Here is a 19,677-nt window from a genome sequence, read left to right as displayed (position 1 = left end):
GATGGTTTTAATTAGTGAAGAAATAAAGAAAGTGTGATGTCCATGGCAACTTTATATCCACATGGGAAAGCAATATTACTATTTCCCCCTCAATGTTTGGGGAATTTTTTGTAACTGACAAATACACTCAAAAATTTGTCTCCCCTTCAACAAACTTCCAACTTCCTTATAAAAAGGTTTTTTTTTTTTTCCTCCAAATTTTTGCATTGAAAGTATATAAATCTTTTTCATCCATCGTGTTTGTTTTTCAAATGATATATTAAAATTAAACTATTCATTTTTTAAAAAACTTTATGAATTTTAGTTTCTTTTAATTTTATGTTTCAATCCTTCCATTGTTAAAATTCCAAAAACATTTGTCTAATTTTGGGTTGTATTTGTGACTTTTCAAAATCCTTGGGTGACTTAAATTTATTCCCCGAACCTCGAGGGGAACCAAAACTCTGTAGTTATGGCTGCGTTTGGTTCAAAATTTGGGGGTTTTGAGAAAAGTTTTTTGAAAAAAGTTAAAAAAAAGTTGAATTGGGCAGGTATTACGAGGTAAAATTTATAAATTAATAAAATCTCCTTTATGTTTGTTTTTTTACAAAATACCCCCTATAATAAAACATTAAAAGTTAACAAAAATACCCCTAACCCACCCTCAAACACCCCCAGCCGGCGACCACCAACCGGAGGGCCGAGCAGCCGTATGGCGCATGACGGTTGGATCTTGTCGGTCATGCGTCGCTATGGCCTTTTCCGGCCAGATCCATGGTGGATCTGCCAAAAGGCCAGATCTACGTCAGATCTGGCCGTCAACGGCCAGATCTGGCCGTATTTGCTCTCAACGACAGCCACACACGGTCGTCATTGATGGTCAACGACGACCTTTTGTTGGCCGTCGTGACCGAGTGTTACGGCCAAAGATCTGCCTCAACGGCCAGATCTAGGCCTTAGATCTGGCCTTTTCCGGCCAGATCCACCGTGGATCTGCCGGAAAAGGCTAGATCGACGCATTGCCGTCAGATTCAGCGGTAGTGCCCATTCTACCAGATTCGGCCATTTTCCGTGGTGGTGGCCGGAATCTGGTAAATGTAGATTATTGGGGTGTTTTTGTAATTTAAAAAAAATATTTAGGGGTATTTAATTTAATTATCAAATTTAAGGGTTTAAAAAGTTAATAATTTTGAGGTAATATTTTCAAAAATCTGAATTTTTGGGTATTTTACTGTTTAACTTTTTTGGGAATACTAAAGTAGTATTCCCAAATGTAAAACAACGCAGCCTAAGTATTCTATTTCCATTTTTCTTTGAAGAGGAGAGAGACGGTCACGACTGATTCAATTCAGGTTTATAACTACACCTCTTTTCCCGTTTTACTACCATTTCTTGCAATTTGAAGGTCAACTGGAATCATAGTGACCAAGATTGAACCTGAATGGAGAAGAAACCAAATTATGAACCTCTTTTTAGCAAATCATTGACAATGGATTTGCTTTGCTATGCACATCTAAAGCATATTGGCTTTGTTATAATCCCTTGATTATTAAGGAAGACTCTATCATTATTGCTGAAATATAGCTAAATCGTAACAACTTCTGATATTCAATTGACTTTGGTGGAACCGAATAATCTGTCGTGGATTAATGAAAATTGGCCTAAAAAAAAATTATGCAAAAAGAAAAGAAGTTGAAGATAATTTTTAAAGTGGTTATGTGAGTTGGAATCAAACCTACATCCACTGTGATGCTATTCCAATATTTGGTGAGGTAGTTACAAAAGAATTGTTTATTGTTGCCTTGCAATGATGACCTCACCCTTTTCTCTCTTTTTTCAAGGGTTTTTATACAATCAAATTATAATTGTTGCCGGAGAAATTTTAGGGATGACATGATTTTGGGAGGTTGATCTCACGATTCTTGGCATCGTTTATAAGCCGAAACTATAGGGATTGTTTGGTTGGAAGGATAAATAGGTTAGTATGTTACATAGATTGCTAAATTGTCTTCCTTTTTAAATATTAACATAATATTATTTAAGAATAATATTTTTATTATTATTTGTTGAATAATTTCTTTTAACCACCACATTTGAAATTCTGCTAAAACAACCCAACCATATAAAACATTAATTTGTAGCAAAATCACCTCACCCACCCCAAGCTACTATCGACAACTAGCCACCACGGCCGGCCGTTGCCGACAGTCGACAAAATCGAGCATGAATGGCTGTATATGGTCGGTCATGCGCCAACAAAGCCATTTCCGACCATGAATCACAAATCCATCATGAAACGGTCATAAAAATGACCAGATATAGCCGTTTCTGTCCATGGATCTGACTGGCCAGATCCCACCGGTCTTGCATCATTACAGCGACTGACACCTACGGTCGGCGGTGGTCTTGGGTGGTGGGGTATTTTGTTAATTTTTAAACTTTTTTGTGACTGGGGTGTTTTAATAATTTCTCAAATGTATGGGGGCAAGGAAAATTGTTATTTGGTAGATATTTAAGGGCAATTGTGTCCAAAATGGTATTTAATTAAAGACAAAATAGGTATAAAAATTAGATTACTCAGTAATATTTTAATCTTAGGGGTGGGAGAGGGTATCAGATTACCCCCACGTTACCAACAGTAAACATTATTTGTAACAAAAGAATCCTGTAATATTTTATTACTTACAAACCAAACACCAAAATCTTACAAAATAAACGAAAATTACCCTGATTATCTTATATATCCCACCAAAAGTATTAAATTTTTTGAAAATTTAAGGAAAAAAAAAACTTCAGCCCGACATTTCGTAGACGATGTAAACAAGTCAATCCACGGAATCAAAAACGAAACATACTAGTCAAACAACGCCGCCGTATTATTCCACGATATGCTTATGCTCAGCTCAGCCGAAGTTGAAGGTTAGGAAAATTACAAGAAAACTCAATGTAAGTTGTACGTAGTAATGAATCTGAAATAAAAAACAAGTCTTTTAGAAAGGTAATGGAATGGTATAATTACATCATTTTCCCACAACTTGTACGCGGGACGGGACACGTTAATCACGACAAATTCTCTAATTTATAAAATTCCCCTGCATTTCTTAAAAAAAAAAAAAATTAGAAAATATTTTATTTAATTATTACATGTTGAACATTATTGATAACATGTTCCACTTCATGTGTTATAAAGTCTACATAATACTGTTAGCTTGATATGGTAGTATGTTTGTCATTCATCACTACTTGTGTGATCTAACTTAGCATTAAAATACTCTTTGTTAAAAATGTTTGAAAATTTTAATAAGGAAAAGGATCACGATTATGAACAATCAGGTCAGGATACCATCAAACAACAATTTAACTCTCTCTTAAAATGTAATGAGCACGAACATCCATAAATGAATTGTAAAGGAGCATCAAAGTCAGTAAACCGTTTGAAATAAAAACATAATCACCAAGCCTTGGAGACAGAGGCAGATGAGAGAAATGAGTTCAAGGATTGGGAACATTAAGAAAGGCTTGATTCTGTTCTGGTGTATTATGGACTGGGGAGGTTTCACTTAAAACTTGAGACTCCACACTGCAACTGCGATTAAATCTTTAAATGCCCGCAAACCATTGAGAAACCAATCAAAGGGCATAAAGAACAAAATAGTCATTCATGATAGTGTAACAATAAAAACATTATCCAACCTCTTCAATACTTGTACATTCACCTTTGATGCTCTGCACACACAGGTCAAATTTTAAATGTAATTTTCAAGTGTTTGGATTGTGGCAGGCCTTGTCTATTGATTCAGATATTTACTAGTAAAATACTGCCTAACTTTAATTAGTGTACATATCAACGACTACTTTTAGAGGTTATCAATTGGACAAACCTTAAGAAGGTAACCATACAAACAAGTAACTAATTATAACCATCATGCAGTTGCAGCGGAGTGGGAAAAAAAAATTATATGAGCTTTTATTAAATAAACAAAACTAGGGTACATGCTGTGTAACAGAATAATTTGGGACATCACCATGAAAAGGGGCTTGCTCCCTGCAAAAATATCTCATTTTCCACATCCTTCACCCACTGACAAACCCGGTTGCAGGTCTTTATAGCCGAAGCCTGCACATTCAATTCCACAAAAATTTGTTACATACTCGATAAAATGAACCACAACAGACATTGCAGATTTACCCTGCCAAACTAGCTTAATTGATGCATATCTATCAAGGATAAAGGTAAAGAAAGTCTTTCAAGGTTTACAGATATCAACAAGTTAATTACCGTATCAAAAATATAGTTTCCCAAGTAAAATTGCCTTGACCAGTAATTATCCATGAAGACTTCAATAATTACACTTTTCACAGAGATAACTCATTTTGAAGATATTAGAGCTAAACTTCTTTACAAGTTATAACTAGAAAAGAAATCTTTCATCTGCATGATCAAAAAGCAAACCTTATCTGCAAGTGGATCAAAGGCTGCATAAAGTTCAAAATCCTGCGTGACCCAGCAAAGAAGAACTGCCACATGAAAGCAATTGTATAAATTCAACAGTAAAGCCTTCCGATCAAGCATGCATATATATGAACAAGTAATGTTATTCAATCAAAAGAAGAAATTAAGTTAGCAACGTTGCAAAAGAGGATCCATCAACAAAAGTCCAATCTTGAATACAGCAGAAACTTCATAGTATTTGGTCCCGGAAAATATTGCTTATGTCTATGAATTAGCTACAAAGCTTCAACTGTAAATGATCAAAAGAAATACCCAGGTCCATCAAACCATAAACACTAATGGCTTCAACTTGTAAATGTATGAAATGAGAACCTCTGAAAGGCATTTATTTCTGTGGGATGAGAGCACAAAATTTTCAAACAACTTGGCATCATTTTCTGTTCTACCATGAAGTTCATTTTCCATAAAATCCCAAAATTTCTTGGTTTGAGATGCCATTTATTGTGTGTAAACTTTGTAAAAAATTGTGAGATAAGAAGAATAGCCTGTGCAAAATGAAAAAAACTGCTCAAGCAGATAATTAGATGTATCCTGAAATTTTAAGATGTAATCTAAAATAAAGAAGAGAGGAAACTTTTACCATAGTTTTCATCTCTTCTAAACTGAGTTTTGTGGGGCCCAATGTCTTTATCATGCATGGAAGAGTAAAGTTTTTGGTAAGCTCTATACAATCTGCAAGCAAGAAACTAGTTATCCAACAGACAATAAAAACCAAAACTAATAATGCTAAAAGATCTGAGAAATGATTAAGCAATTACCTTTTCTGCTGTTGAGGACTGCTAATTGGTGGTGAGAACTCAGAAGACGCATACTGATCCAGATATATACTGCGATAAATAAAATGCCAAAGTCCAGAAGGACCACCAATACCAAAAACTGATTCACTAAACCCTTCATGAGAATCTGTTAAAAGCCTCTGTTGGCTCAAATGATGAGATATTGAAGAACGAGGCAGTGGATCAATAGGCAAATCCTCAACCCGCATTCCCCCTTCTAAGATGGATCTCTGAACTTCACTAAGAACATTTGACTTCACAAGGACACTTTCAATACGAATCCTATAAAAGATTTAAGTCAAATGTCTCAGTATAATATCTATTTGCTACAATCATGAGCTCATTAAGGTTTTTTTATTTTCTTTTTGGGCATGTCGGTATTTGGATACCAACCATATCACAATCACAAGGTTACAAAAAAAAAAAATTATAATTGATCAAAGAAGTTGAAAGTTGAAACACATATCTCTATATCCACAAATACTACTTATTAGATTTCAACAGCAATGTTTACCTGCAATCCTTAAGATGATAAAAGGCATCCGAACTAGTAGTAAGCAACATCAGGTATGTGTCCACCTGTCATCAGAACATGAAATTGCCAAATAAATTCTTCTCTTGTTATGATAACACACTGATAATGCCAATGATGAATATGGGATGTGAAAAAGATAATTCAAGAGGAGAAATTCAGAGATATTCCATTTTCTTGCTCTCTTGTACACTTCGGTTTCTAAAAAGTTCAAGAGATATTCCCCTTTTCCCAATCTAGTTGGGATGCTGCAGTGGTTTCATTAGATGTTTTGCTGTTTATATTTTAGCTGTTTAGTTTCAGTGGACTCCTTGTCTACACTTTTTGTTAATTTGCTTTAAGTACTATAAATTTCAGTTTTTTCTCCACCAGTAGGACGAAAAAGAAGAAGAAGAAAATAAAAGACAAAACCATTCCTCCAACAATCACAGACAAAACTTTAAGTGGTGGAATTGTATGAGATTAAATTTTGTGATTCTTGTCTCACTCACGTCAAAATAATGGACATAAGCATATAAAAATGCCATGGGATTATATCTTGGCAGGCAAATTGGTGAGAAAGATTCAGATGTCCTGCAAAAATCCAGAAAACCAAGTAAGACTCAACACCACAAAGAAATTCAGAAATCGCAAACATTAAGTCCAAGCCAACAGAATACAAGGATAATTCCAATTGTGAATATTCTAGTCCCTAATTTTATAAATATGTAAAGAATGTTACAACTTTTAAGCTAATCAACTGTAATATATAGCTGACAAGGATCACATGGAACTAGACCGATCGTTATGAGATAGGCTGACGCCAATCAAGTTTTCCATACAAGGTCAGTAAGAAAGAAAAGAAGATGTGCAATTAAGAGAAAATTAATAATTTTGACTTTCTTTTTAATTTTTATAAAGAAGGCATGCTAAAGCACATCAAATGACAGGAAAAATAAAGAATATATTCATGAAAAAATTAACTTCAATAGAAATATCACATCCTACTCATGAAATTAATATTACTTAACAAGCATCTATGAAATAAGTTCATTCATCAACAGCATAATCAGATAGAGAGCCAACATTATCAACTGCCAATCTTAAACTGCCAGCATTATTTCTATAGCAATACATGGAAAGGATTTTGATACAACACGCGAAATGAGGGTTTATAATAAGAGCCGTGGGAAGAAGCACCAGGGAATCAATTGTGATTAAGGGAGCAGCTAAAGTGTGAATAAACAGGTGGCAACAGATAAGTGGCTGAGAATGGAATTCTGTTAGGGAAGGAAGTGAATAAAAGGGAGCAGCAGAGGTTGAAAAGGCATCAAGAGAGAATTGAGTAAAAGGGGAGATAGCTGGCCCTCGAAGTCCAGCGTAGCAGTACCATTTATTTTCCTTGTTAATTGTTAATTGAATTCTGGTATTGAGAAGTGTCCATACATGAATGTAAATCTGACTTTACCAGGAAATACAAATTTGAAGTTCTGAATGTTTAGATTGTTTATATTTAATAGTTGAATATTTGATGCTGTGAATTTGTGGGTGATTGAACTAGTATCAGAGAGTAGGTTCGCATCAATTTGGTATTAAAGCACGAGTGTGGGTAATGGTAGCAACGAGAATGGAATCAAGACTAGAAAATGTGTAAAGAGAAGTGACGAAATTGGGGGTTGACATGGGAACGATTCGTGAGTGTATGGTGGAGATACAAAGTTGGATGAGAAGAAAAGATGAAGAGGAAGCTGGACGAGGTGAACCATCATCATCCAGGAACGTGAGAAACCAAGGTGGGGAAAACCAAAACGGGATCAGTGGATCTGGAAGTTCAGGATAGAATCAGAGTGAGGTAGGAGGACGTAAATTTGAGTTACCTATTTTTATGGGGGAAGATCCGTATGGGTGGATTTTTAGAATTGAGAGGTACCTCAGTTTAAATGGAATTCCAGATGAAGGGAAACTCACAACTGCAGCAGTATGTATGGAAGGGGAAGCTATTAACTGGTATCAGTGGATGGAGGTCAGAGCACCGGTTAACTTGTGGCCATCGTTCAAACTCACCTTAGTTCAGAGATTCAGTGGATCCCAAGAGAGTAACCCTTACGAGACACTCATGGCCATGAAACAAACCAGTACAGTTGCAGAATTTAGACGCAGGTTTGAGGCGGTGGCTGTTCTGTTGGTGGAAGAGAAGGAAGAAATCTTGAGTGCTGCGTTTTTTAATGGACTGAGGGCAGAGATTCGGGCCGAATTAAGACTGATACAGCCCAACACACTTCTTCAAATCATAGAGAGAGCCCATAGAGTGGAGGAACGCAACTGGGCTTTAGAGGAGGCAAAGCATGGCCCAGCAAGAACTAATAGATGGAATGGGCCTGGTATTCATGTTGGGTCAAATAACTTTGGACCCAGAAATTTTAACCCAACTTTTAACCCAATTTCAACCCGACCCGATTCACTCAAATCCCCAAATGCAAATGAATCCCTAAAATCAAATACATTTTCCAATTCAGTCTCCAACGTGGGACGACGAAACACAGAGAGTAACGCCATGGGCTCATCGTTTCATTCTTCTCCCCGCGAACACGCGTCTACAACTTTCAGGCCCTTCGATAGAGTTCAGCCACCACGACATGATTTCCCTTTTCGAAAGATGACAGAGGCAGAAATCCAACGAAAGAGGGAAAAAGGCTTGTGTTTCAAGTGTGATGGGAAGTATTTCTTTGGTCATAAGTGTGGTGACAAGCAATTTCAAGTAATTTTAGTTGACAAAGAAGAAGAAGATCCGGATCCAGGTGACATGGAAATCAGTGAAGCAACGATGGAAGAACAAGGCCAAGGTAATGTTGAACTTTCTTTGAGTTCGGTTGTTGGAATCAATGGACCAAAAACGATGAAGTTGAAGGGGAGTATAATGGGTCAGGAGGTGATTATCTTGATTGACAGTGGGGCTTCCCACAACTTCATTAGTAAGGAGATTGTTGAAAAGTTAGGCATTATTGTGACACAAACACAGTCGTTTGGGGTATGTGTTGGAGATGGATATAAGGTAAGGAGTGAGGGCGAATGTAAGGCAGTATGTTTAGAAGTTCAGGAGGTACGGATAATTCAAGATTTTTTTCCTTTTGACATGAGTAGTGCAGATGTTGTCCTCGGTATGGCTTGGTTGGAAACATTGGGTGAAACTACAATGGATTGGAGAAAGCAGGTCATGAAATTTCAACTGGGTAAAGAAATGGTGACTCTTATAGGTGATCCGGCGTTGAGTAAAACAATGGTTTCCCTGAAAGCAATGATCCGAACATTGAAGAGTGAAGGAACTGGTTATCTGGTTGAATTTGGGCAATTACAAAAACAATCGGATGAAGAAGCTAGTGTCAGTAGTAGCCTGTTATCAGTGTTAGCCAAATTTTAGTCTGTCTTTGAGCCTTTGCCGGGATTACCACTGAGTAGACCTCAGGATCATGCCATTCGTTTAAATCCTGATGCCCAAACCCCAAACCTTCGACCTTACAGATATCCCTATTACCAGAAAAATGAGATTGAGATAATTATTAGTGAGATGTTAGCTTCAGGGATCATTAAGCCGAGCATCAGTCCTTTTTCCAGTCCGGTCCTACTGGTTAAGAAGAAAGATGGTGGGTGGCGGTTCTGCGTTGATTACAGGGCACTCAACAAAGTAACAATCCCAGACAGGTTTCCCATTCCTGCCATTGACGAGTTATTCGATGAACTTGAAGGGGCCAATGTATTCTCCAAGCTGGATTTGAAGTCCGGGTACCACCAAATCAGAGTGCGACCAGAGGATACCCACAAGACAGCTTTTCGAACTCACGAAGGGCACTACGAGTTCCTCGTTATGCCATTCGGGTTGACCAATGCCCCGTCCACATTCCAAGCCTTGATGAACGAGGTTTTTCGGCCATACCTTCGGAAGTTTATCCTGGTATTCTTTGATGACATTCTAGTGTACAGCAAAACAATGGCCGACCACATGTAGCATCTCAGTCTCACATTTCAGACACTGCTAAAACATCAATTAGTGGCCAACCGAAAGAAGTGTTTCTTCGACCAACCCCAATTAGAATATTTGGGCCCTTTCATTTCGGCACACGGGTTGGCTGTGGATCCCTCAAAGATTGAAAGTATTGTCAACTGGCCCCAACCGAAGGATGTGAAAACACTCAGAGGGTTCCTCAGCTTGACAGGGTATTACAGATGCTTTGTGAAAGGGTATGGTAAGATAGCTCTTCCCTTGACTAATTTATTGAGAAAGGATTCATTCATATGGGGTGAGAAACCTCAGGAAGCTTTTGAGGCATTGAAATCTGCCCTGACCAGTGTACCGGTGTTGGTAATGCCTGATTTCTCTAAACAATTTCTCATTGAAATTGATGCGTCTGGTTGTGGTTTGGGAGCTGTTTTAATGCAGGAAGGAAGGCCGCTTGCTTTTCTCAGTAAAGGGCTATCAGCAAATTTGAAACTCAAGTCGGTTTACGAAAGAGAAATGATGGCTATCGTGATGGCGGTACAGAAATGGAGACATTATTTGCTTGGCCGACATTTTGTCATCAGAGCTGACCAGAAAAGCCTCCATTTTCTGACTGAACAAAGGTTGTTGAATGAAGAGCAGCAGAAATGGGTGTCAAAATTACTGGGGTTGCAATTTGAAATACAATACTGCCCAGGGCCAGAGAACAAAGCTGTGGATGCATTGTCCCGGCGGCCCGCGAATGTGGAGAATAACGCCATTTCAATGGGCTGTTTCGACAGATTCGAAGAACTGGAAGAGGCCATCCAACAAGATGATAAGTTGCGGCAGCTCACCCAACAGCTCATGGTTAACCCTCATGGCCATCCCCATTTCAAACTCAGGGGCAGACACCTTATGTACCAAAACAGGTTGGTTGTTCCGAAACAGGGCCCTCATATCCAAAAACTTTTGCATGAATTTCACTCATCCCCGATGGGAGGCCACTCTGGATTCTACAAAACATACAAACGCCTGATGAATGTGTTTTATTGGATGGAATGAAGAGGGATATCCAAAATTATGTGAACTCTTGTAGTGTGTGTCAACAAAACAAATATGAAGCATTGCGGCCTGCTGGTTTATTGCAGCCCCTTCCTATTCCAATCCAGGTTTGGGAAGATATTTCCATGGATTTTATAGTGGGGCTTCCGAAAGCACACAATGTGGATACTATCTTGGTGGTCGTTGACAGACTCACTAAATATAGCCATTTTCTCACACTCAAACACCCTTATACAGCCAAGGAAGTGGCAGCCGCATTCATCAAAGATGTGGTACGACTCCACGGCTTTCCAAGGACGATTGTTTCGGACCGCGATCGAGTGTTCATGAGCCATTTTTGGGGAGAACTATTTAAGCAAGCTGGAACTAAGCTTCATATGAGCTCGGCCTATCACCCGTAGACAGATGGTCAAACGGAGGTTGTTAACAGATGTTTGGAAACTTACCTTCGTTGTTTTGTAGGGAATCAACCTCGACAGTGGCCTCACTGGATTCCGTGGGCGGAATTCTGGTTTAATACTACTTACAGCAACTCCATGGGAATGAGTCCTTTCAAGGCCTTATACGGACGAGATCCTCCAACATTATTGAAATACGCAGACCACAGCTCCCCGGTAGATGAAGTGAATCAGTAGATTCAGAATCGCAACAATATTATCTTGGAGCTTAAGGAGAATTTACATAAGGCTCAAAACCGCATGAAAAGTTCGGCCAATGCGAAGAGACGGGATGTTCAGTTTGAAGTGGACGAATCTGCATACCTTAAGCTACAGTCCTACCGTTTGAAATCACTTGCTGCCCGCTGCAATGAAAAGCTAAGTCCCCGGTTTTATGGGCCATTCCGAATCCTAGAGAAAATCGGATCAGCCGCCTACAGGTTAGAACTTCCAGCTAGTGCTTGTATCCACAATGTCTTTCATGTGTCCCAACTCAAGAAAGCCAATTTTCCTCCGCCAAACATTCAGCCCCTTCCTGATTCCTTAAATGAGGACCTGGTTCTAATGGTCAAACCAGAAGACGTGCTGAAAGTGCGCAAACTAATCAATGGTCAAAGAGAAGTTCTAATTAAGTGGAAAGGGTTACCCCACCATGAGAATACTTGGGAAGAGTATGACGGCTTGAATTACCAATTTCCTTCCTTCCACCTTGAGGACAAGGTGGCTCTTCTTCAGGAAGGTATTGATACAACACGCGAAATGAGGGTTTATAATAAGAGGCGTGGGAAGAAACACCAGGGAATCAATTGTGATTAAGGGAGCAGCTAAAGTGTGAATAAACAGGTGGCAACAGATAAGTGGCTGAGAATGGAATTCTGTTAGGGAAGGAAGTGAATAAAAGGGAGCAACAGACGTGGAAAAGGAAAAAGAGAGAATAGAGAAAAGGGGAGGTAGCTGGCCCTCGAAGTCCAGCGTAGCAGTACCATTTATTTTCCTTGTTAATTGTTAATTGAATTCTGGTATTGAGAAGTGTCCATACATGAATGTAAATCTGACTTTACCAGGAAATACAAATTTGAAGTTCTGAATGTTTAGATTGTTTATATTTAATAGTTGAATATTTGATGCAGTGAATTTGTGGGTGATTGAACTAGTATCAGAGAGTAGGTTCGCATCAGATTTCCAAATAAACAAGTCAATATATAGCAGAGCCCAAAGAGTTCTCCTTAGAGTCCATAGTCATTTTATACTTTCACAACACCCATGCCAAGTTAATCAACAAAAGATGATGCAAGACTCATCAAAGTCAATCTATTTACCTGAATGATTCTGAAGACATAACAAAGTTGGAAAGAAGTAGCATATCATCAGGATGAAGAGAGGCTTTTTGTGCACCAACAAGACTCACAACCTGGAATTTAACTCCAAGTGAGAAAATGCCATTGGCATCAAAAGATTATAGACTTAAAGATCAATAAGACCTTAAAAATTGAAGTGCTTACAAAGAAAGAGAAAGACCAAAGAGCGATGAGGGGGATTTTACCTTGTATTTACACATTAGCAATGCAAACAGGACACCTGAATCAGCAACATCTTGCAATATAGCACCAGCAGCTTGCCTTGTTGCATAAGCGAGGGGGAGACAAGTATACGCATGAAGGAAGGAGGCTGGATTCCTAACAAGGAAGAAATGGTTGGCTAATTCAACAGTGTCATCCAACTTACAATCATGAAAGGTGAAGTATGGGTATTCCAAAGTGCAATTAGTTATAGAAACATACGGAGTTGTATGCAAACATATATGAAAAAATTTAGGTATTGAAATCACGAAGTTCTTAAAATTCGAGCTAAAGGTAAGTGACTAATTGTTAGCTTTGATTTCTACATTTTCTTAAGCCAGCGACCATTGTCCGCACATTGAACTTCAGAAAGTCCACAAACACACACACATATATGTATGGGCTTCTTCTTCTTATTCTCAGCAACTAGATCTAGACCACCACTACCTAATCTCCGAAGTTTTGATTTATTCTGAAACCCTAACGAGGTTTTCAAGCATAAACCCTAAAATCAGCAATCCCAAAATTATCACTCTCACTATTTACTACCTAGGAATAGCATCTATCGATTTGGCTTATTTTGTATATATCAGCCCCAAAACCATACCTTACCACTAAACCTTTATAGTATAATACCCCTAAATCAAAGCATAAGAAATTCAAGATAAGTGCCAGACAGAAACAGCCTAACCTGGAATATTTAACCGTTACACCATTTTAAATCCTAAATTCTTTATTTATTTATTTTTGGTGCTCAATTTAAACAAATAAGCAACCACACCCAGCTGACTGAAAAAATTCTGCTGAATTAGAGAGATTTCAACAACTTTTGTCCTATAAAATAGAGAAAAGAGGTAATTGAACGAAGATAGAAAAAAAAAAATAAGGAAACCCACAAAGGGGTAAAAAAAAAAAAAAGGTCAAAACAAATATAAACATTCACAAAAAGGTCAGAGAAACAAACCAGCTGAAAGAATGAATGAGTGATGAGAAGACAACATCCGTTCCTCCAAGCAGGGGTGTCATATCAAACTTTGGGTTCTTCTCGAAGCATCTGTTTACGGACTTTGTTAAAATAAGTATCATCTGCATTGATACCATATCAATCAAATGACAGTGGAACAATCAAAATGATTCTGGTTTATTAAAGCTGTACTGGGCTAATAATGTAAAGGGTAATTAACAAAGTAAATCACAATCTGTTGGTACAGCATCAGGTAAAACACAGCTGCCAGAAATCAAAATTCTGAGCGGGAGATTGTAATAACCTGGCCATATAGAAGCTCTAATTGTCCCCTTAATGATTCATAAGGCTCTTCCGTGCAGCTAATGCAAACTAAGTAGATTGGTCCCTTCACAAGAAAGATTACCTGGACACACAGAAATGTCAACCCAATCTAAGTCAACAGATTCAAAAAATCAAGACTTCACTCTCTAAATGAGAATTATAACATCAGCAAACTCATGCAGAACCACAAGGCATAAAGAAAAGACATTTAAGCTAACCATTACATTGCATCTTGCCATTGTTGCTTTCTTGGAATTTAGGATGACAAAATACATTTCAAAATACTCAATTTAAATGTTATATTAGCAAGGAAACAAAAACACAGTTTTTATCAGAACCCAAGAAACAAAGATTTATTAGAACGTTAAGAGCTCGAAGTAAAAATTTAAATCAGCTAGAAGAAGTGAAAACTCAAAAACACCTGATGCTTCCCTGCCTTAACCAATTTGACACGATCACCACTGAAAAACAGTAAAGCAATTAATGGAGGTAAGTACTAAAATTCAGTAATACAACTGCTAAGAAAGATTACCCTGAGAACAGATATATGCTTCATTGTGAATTCATTAAAATAAAGCAACAGATGCAGCCACATACCCATTCTCCACAAAGGAAATAATTGCTTGTAATGTTGCTGAAAAGCCCGCTAGCTTATGTTCGTCTCCATATCTAGAAGTCAATGAAAGATGCAATGAAAAACTGAAACAGATACTAAACATTTTCCTCCACTGTGAATCAAGATGGATGCAACTTGAGCACTACAGAATGCTGAATTTCATAAGCACAAGAGACAAACCTGGAATATATTGGTTTCCCAGAGTGACTCAAAATGAAAAAGTGTTTCTTTCTCTTTCTCCATGATATGGAAGCATCATCCTGCACTTTATTTATAAATCAAACAGGATATAACATTGAAAAATATACTCATAAACAGAAGATTAGTACTATACGATCCTTCTACTCGTCTCAACTTCACTCATTATAGAGCTTGAACTCCATAACTATTTGCTAATGTGCAATTCCCATAGCTCTCTGGGGTGTGTGTGTGTAGTCTTCAAATGTTAAAAGTACACTGCCTGCTAGACACATTGCTAAATTTTTATCTAGAAACATTACACTTGTGGACACTATACAGGAATACTGGAACTCTTCAAGGAGAATAGCACATCTCATCACATTGAGCATCAAACTTGTAACATTTAAAAAAAAAATGCCAACAATAAACTGACAATGTTCAATATACTAATTGCCCGGTCCATTACATTAAGCATCAAACTTTCAACATCTTAAACAAAATGTAAAAATTTTCATATTCAATGAAACAATAACTTCCCACAATGCACTACACAAACAAGAAATCTCCCACTCTTGGTCCATCATTTCCTGTCATTGAGAAATCAATTGCAAGACCTTCTCCACACTCAGTTGGACAGCAAATTCTCCAACAATTTACAAAATCAAAATTCAACACATTCCAAATCAACAAAGCACAACCAAAACCGACTGACTCACCTCATCAACGTGGCGTTTACCAGGCACCCAAGCGGCCTGAGAATCGTGAACTCCATCACCAAAACCATCATCATTCCTCACTTCCTGTATTTCATCCTCATCAATTCTCGAATTACTCGTCTCGCTACTACTCCCTCTCTCTCCCGCATACCCACTACTGCTAGCACTGGAAGACCCATCCGCCTCCACTTCTGCCTCCGAACTCTTCCTCCCCCACGCCAATTCACTATTCTCATTCACTGATCCATTACCGTTGGATTCGGTCAATGTTACTGACGCCAATGACAACTCGTCTTCGATTGGTTTAGGGCTAGGATTAGGGTTGAGTTCGTCATCTGAGGCTGGTGCTGATGAAGAGGAGGACATTGAATTTGAAATTGGATTCAATTTGGGGCCTGCTGTAAATGAAAGTTTAGATTTTTATGGAATCTTCTGACGATGACTAGGTTTAAGTGGGAAATAGTTTAGAGGTCCATGCCCAGCCTACCAGTCGTCGCTTGGTTGTTTAATTTCTCTCTGTGCGTAAAATTTGCGTTGCGAGAGACGACGAGCTTCTGACCAGTAGGTGCAGCTTAGCGAGCAATCGACTCCGGATTGATTCGTTTTGATTCTGGATTTTCAGCCTTGTAATTTTGGGCCACAAATTCATGGGCTTTTACTTCTAAGGAATAAGGATTGTCATGCTTTCAGATATATTTTGGGTTATATCTTTGGGCCTTTTCCTGGAGATGGAGATAAAACCATTAGCTTAATTTGAATCCACCATGTAGTTTTGTCCACTTCCATCCTTATGGATACGTTTGAGCGTCTGCATGGGAGTGTTTTTTCCATTGTTTCTTTTTTGGAGGTTTTTAATTAGACTGATTTTAAAGTGTTTTAAAATCAGTATTTATCAGATTTTTTATGTATTAGTTTTGACTGGCTCGAAACCCCCATAACTAGTGTAGTGTATTTTTGAGGGGTTTATAAAACGCCATAAATCAGATTGTTTTGGTTAGTTTTAAAATTTTATTCTACAAATACCCTATCTACTATAAAACTATCTCAATTATATCCAAAAAAAAAAAAATTAATCATATTATGCACGTCTTCAACCATATTAAATATAAAATAATTTTAAGCAATCATAAAAAAAATATTAAAATCTCATTTCTAGATGCCTTCTTGGAGAAGTGGAGTTACAATTTTTCAATCATTTCAGATGTTGCAAAGAATGGCGAAGAAGGACAAGAAGACTTTATCACATTTGAAATTATAAAATACTAATAAGTAGAAAACAAATAACAAACTCTTACCTTATAATTGAAAAAACAAAACTCTCAAGTACTGATTAGAGTTGGGGTATTTTTATGGGCATATATGTAAATTTATCATTTTAAAAAACTGTTAGAACCGCTGGAAAATAAACTTCCAAGCACAGGTTATGTGTTTTAAAAACTGCTATTAAAAACCCCTCAAAACCGCTACGATGGTCTACCCTCAAAACTACTACGGTGGTTTACCCTCATATCTGCTACCATAAAACTCCCAAGCAGACCCTAAGGGTTGTGTCAAAGTACATTACTATAATAATACATAAACATGAAACTTGTAAACTCACAATATAAAATTTGTAACATGTACTTTTACATGACTATATTATAGCCAACTTTTACATGACTATATTATAGCCACTAAGGGTGATTGGTTCCTGGGACCTTGTATTTTTTTAGGGAATTGGAATCGGAATTCCTAGATGAAACTGAAACCTGAAACACAGGTTCTGGTTCCGATTTGGTACCTAGGTTAACTTTAATTACCTCCACTTTTAAAAAATGTTAAATACACCTAATAGTTTATAAAAATTATAATTCAGTCCCAATTCCTACCCAAATACCTAGACCTTGGTTCCGATTCCCGATTCCAACACTGTTGGAATCAGAACCAGACTCGAGAAGTCCTGATTCCAATTTTTCAAAACTAAAACCAGATCCTAATAAGGCCAATTTTGGTTCTATCCTTTACTCATGCTCATCCCTAGCCATAGCCATGTTCCTAGTGGCTTTAAGACTCGATGAGAAGTTGGCAAAAGATGAGAATCATGAGGACAATTTTATAATGCAGAAGCCATCGTTGTCAAACTTAGGAGCTAAAGAATTGTGTTGTTTCCTTGTAAAAAAAAAGGCAGTGATTCCCCACCCATGCCAAAGCCATGCATGCATTATCCAAAGCCATCCGGGTTTGATGATTATCCAAAGAATAGATATATTATGAATACTTTTCCATAAGAGAATAAATACATACGTTAGAATATTCTCCCTTGGCCCAACTTCTTGTACTTTCACCAACATTCTAGTTTATCCATTTCGTATTACACAATCATCTTCAAATGTTATGCTACATTTGGCAAATATTTTCACCTATCACTTGGTACCACTTCTACCAAATCTGGTAACCATGTGATTGATGAATGATACATGAATCCACGTTTTCAATTAATAGAAATTGTGTAAATTAAATCTTCGCGTGAAATAAAAGTAGTAAAGGGAAATTTGTGAACTCCGAAAGCTAAACGCGTCATAAGAAAAACATAGAATAATAACTGAACACAATGATTTACTCGGGTTCGTTCATTTTTCAAGAACCTACGTCCAACATTTAAACAGAACGATTTTATTGAGTATCAGAAAACTGCAGAATACAAAAGATAAACAATATTGGCAACTCACTCTTCTCTCTATCTTCACACCTAAGGTTTTTAATTATTACAGAAAATATATAATAGAAATCTAGGCTCCGTTTGGTTCACTTTTTTACACTTTTTAGAAAAATTTTGTGAAAAAAGTTAAAAAAAGTTGAATTGGGCGGGTATTACGATGTAGGATTTGAAAGTTAATAAAAGTACCCCCTATATTTATTTATTTATTAAACACCCCTATAATAAAACATTAAAGTTTAACAAAAACACCCAAACCCATTCAAAAAATATGGACAAGCGGAGGGTGGCCGGAGTGGTCATATCGGCCTATGACCGGCTAGATCTTGTCTGTCGTGCACCGATATGGCCTTTTTCGTGGATCTGGCCAAAAAATGTCAGATCTAGCCATTGACGACCAGACCTGGCCGCATTTACTCATCAATGACGGCCAACATATAGTCGTCGTTGATGGTCAACGACAACCATATGTTGGTCGTCGTTGACGACTAGCTACGACCAGATGTTTGGCCTTAGATCTGGCATTTTCCGGCCAGATTCAGCTGGTAGTGTGCCGTTTTACCAGATTCTGGCCATCTTCCGGCAGTGGTGGCCGGAATCTGGTAAATGTGGGTTGCTGGGGTGTTTTTGTAAATTATAAAAATATTTAGGGATATTTAATTAAATTAACAAATTTAAGGGGTTTAAAAAAAGTTAAATAATATTGTGAGTTTTTGTAATTTTACTGTTTAATTTTATTGGGAATACTAATAGTAGTATTCCCAAAAGGGAACCAAACGGAGCCCTGATCTCATTTGGGCTTACCAAAATCTAAGCTAATTCAGGCCCAAATATTAGTAAACTAATTTTAAACCAAATTAAACATTGGGCTTACCGTGAAGGGGTCCAAAATTAGTCGCCTTAAATAAATAATTTGTCAAAACTAAGAGAAGTATACAGTATACATCAACAACACCATATTCAACATTATCTATTATTAGGCAAGGCCACTATTTTCAATTTTTTAATAGGAAAATAATACAGTCACCGATGGTAGTACACCGAATGACATAGCAAAATCCTGACCGTTTATTAAATTTAACTTAATATTAATAAATGTTCAAGGGTGCGTTTGGTTTATTATTTTGGATAGGATTTTGGGGATAGTATTGGATAATTGAATATAGGAGTATTACGAGGTAAAATTTAAAAATTTATAAAAAAACCCCATAAGTTTGCTAATTTCATAAATACCCCAATATGTAAATTGACAAAAATACCCCCACCACTTACAGTGCCAGATTCTGGCCACCACCGTCGGAATCTGGCCAGAAAATCGTGTTACGACACAGACCGGTCGGATCTATATCGTAACTCGTCGTTATGGCCT

At 37.4% G+C, this 19,677-nt stretch overlaps 1 protein-coding gene across 1 annotated transcript; it reads right to left on the bottom strand.

Annotated features, from left to right (window-relative positions):
• Positions 1-3,966: 3,966 nt before the first annotated feature.
• Positions 3,967-16,180, bottom strand: LOC116143945 (vacuolar fusion protein MON1 homolog). Its single transcript, XM_031429392.1, has 14 exons — positions 15,614-16,180; positions 14,898-14,977; positions 14,699-14,770; positions 14,523-14,562; positions 14,082-14,183; positions 13,778-13,899; positions 12,798-12,930; positions 12,574-12,665; positions 6,292-6,373; positions 5,783-5,847; positions 5,251-5,550; positions 5,073-5,164; positions 4,433-4,497; positions 3,967-4,096 (listed from the first exon to the last, which is right to left on the bottom strand). Exons 1-14 carry the CDS (start codon positions 15,977-15,979, stop codon positions 4,001-4,003), a joined length of 1,707 nt encoding a protein of 568 aa, XP_031285252.1. The 5' UTR covers positions 15,980-16,180; the 3' UTR covers positions 3,967-4,000.
• Between the last annotated feature and the right edge of the window lie 3,497 nt (positions 16,181-19,677).

The sequence above is a fragment of the Pistacia vera genome, unplaced genomic scaffold (assembly GCF_008641045.1).
Source record: "Pistacia vera cultivar Batoury unplaced genomic scaffold, PisVer_v2 Contig1133, whole genome shotgun sequence".
Lineage (NCBI taxonomy): Eukaryota > Viridiplantae > Streptophyta > Magnoliopsida > Sapindales > Anacardiaceae > Pistacia > Pistacia vera.
The sequence above is the reverse complement of the archived record's forward strand: the minus strand, read 5'-3'. Positions and strand labels throughout refer to the sequence as shown.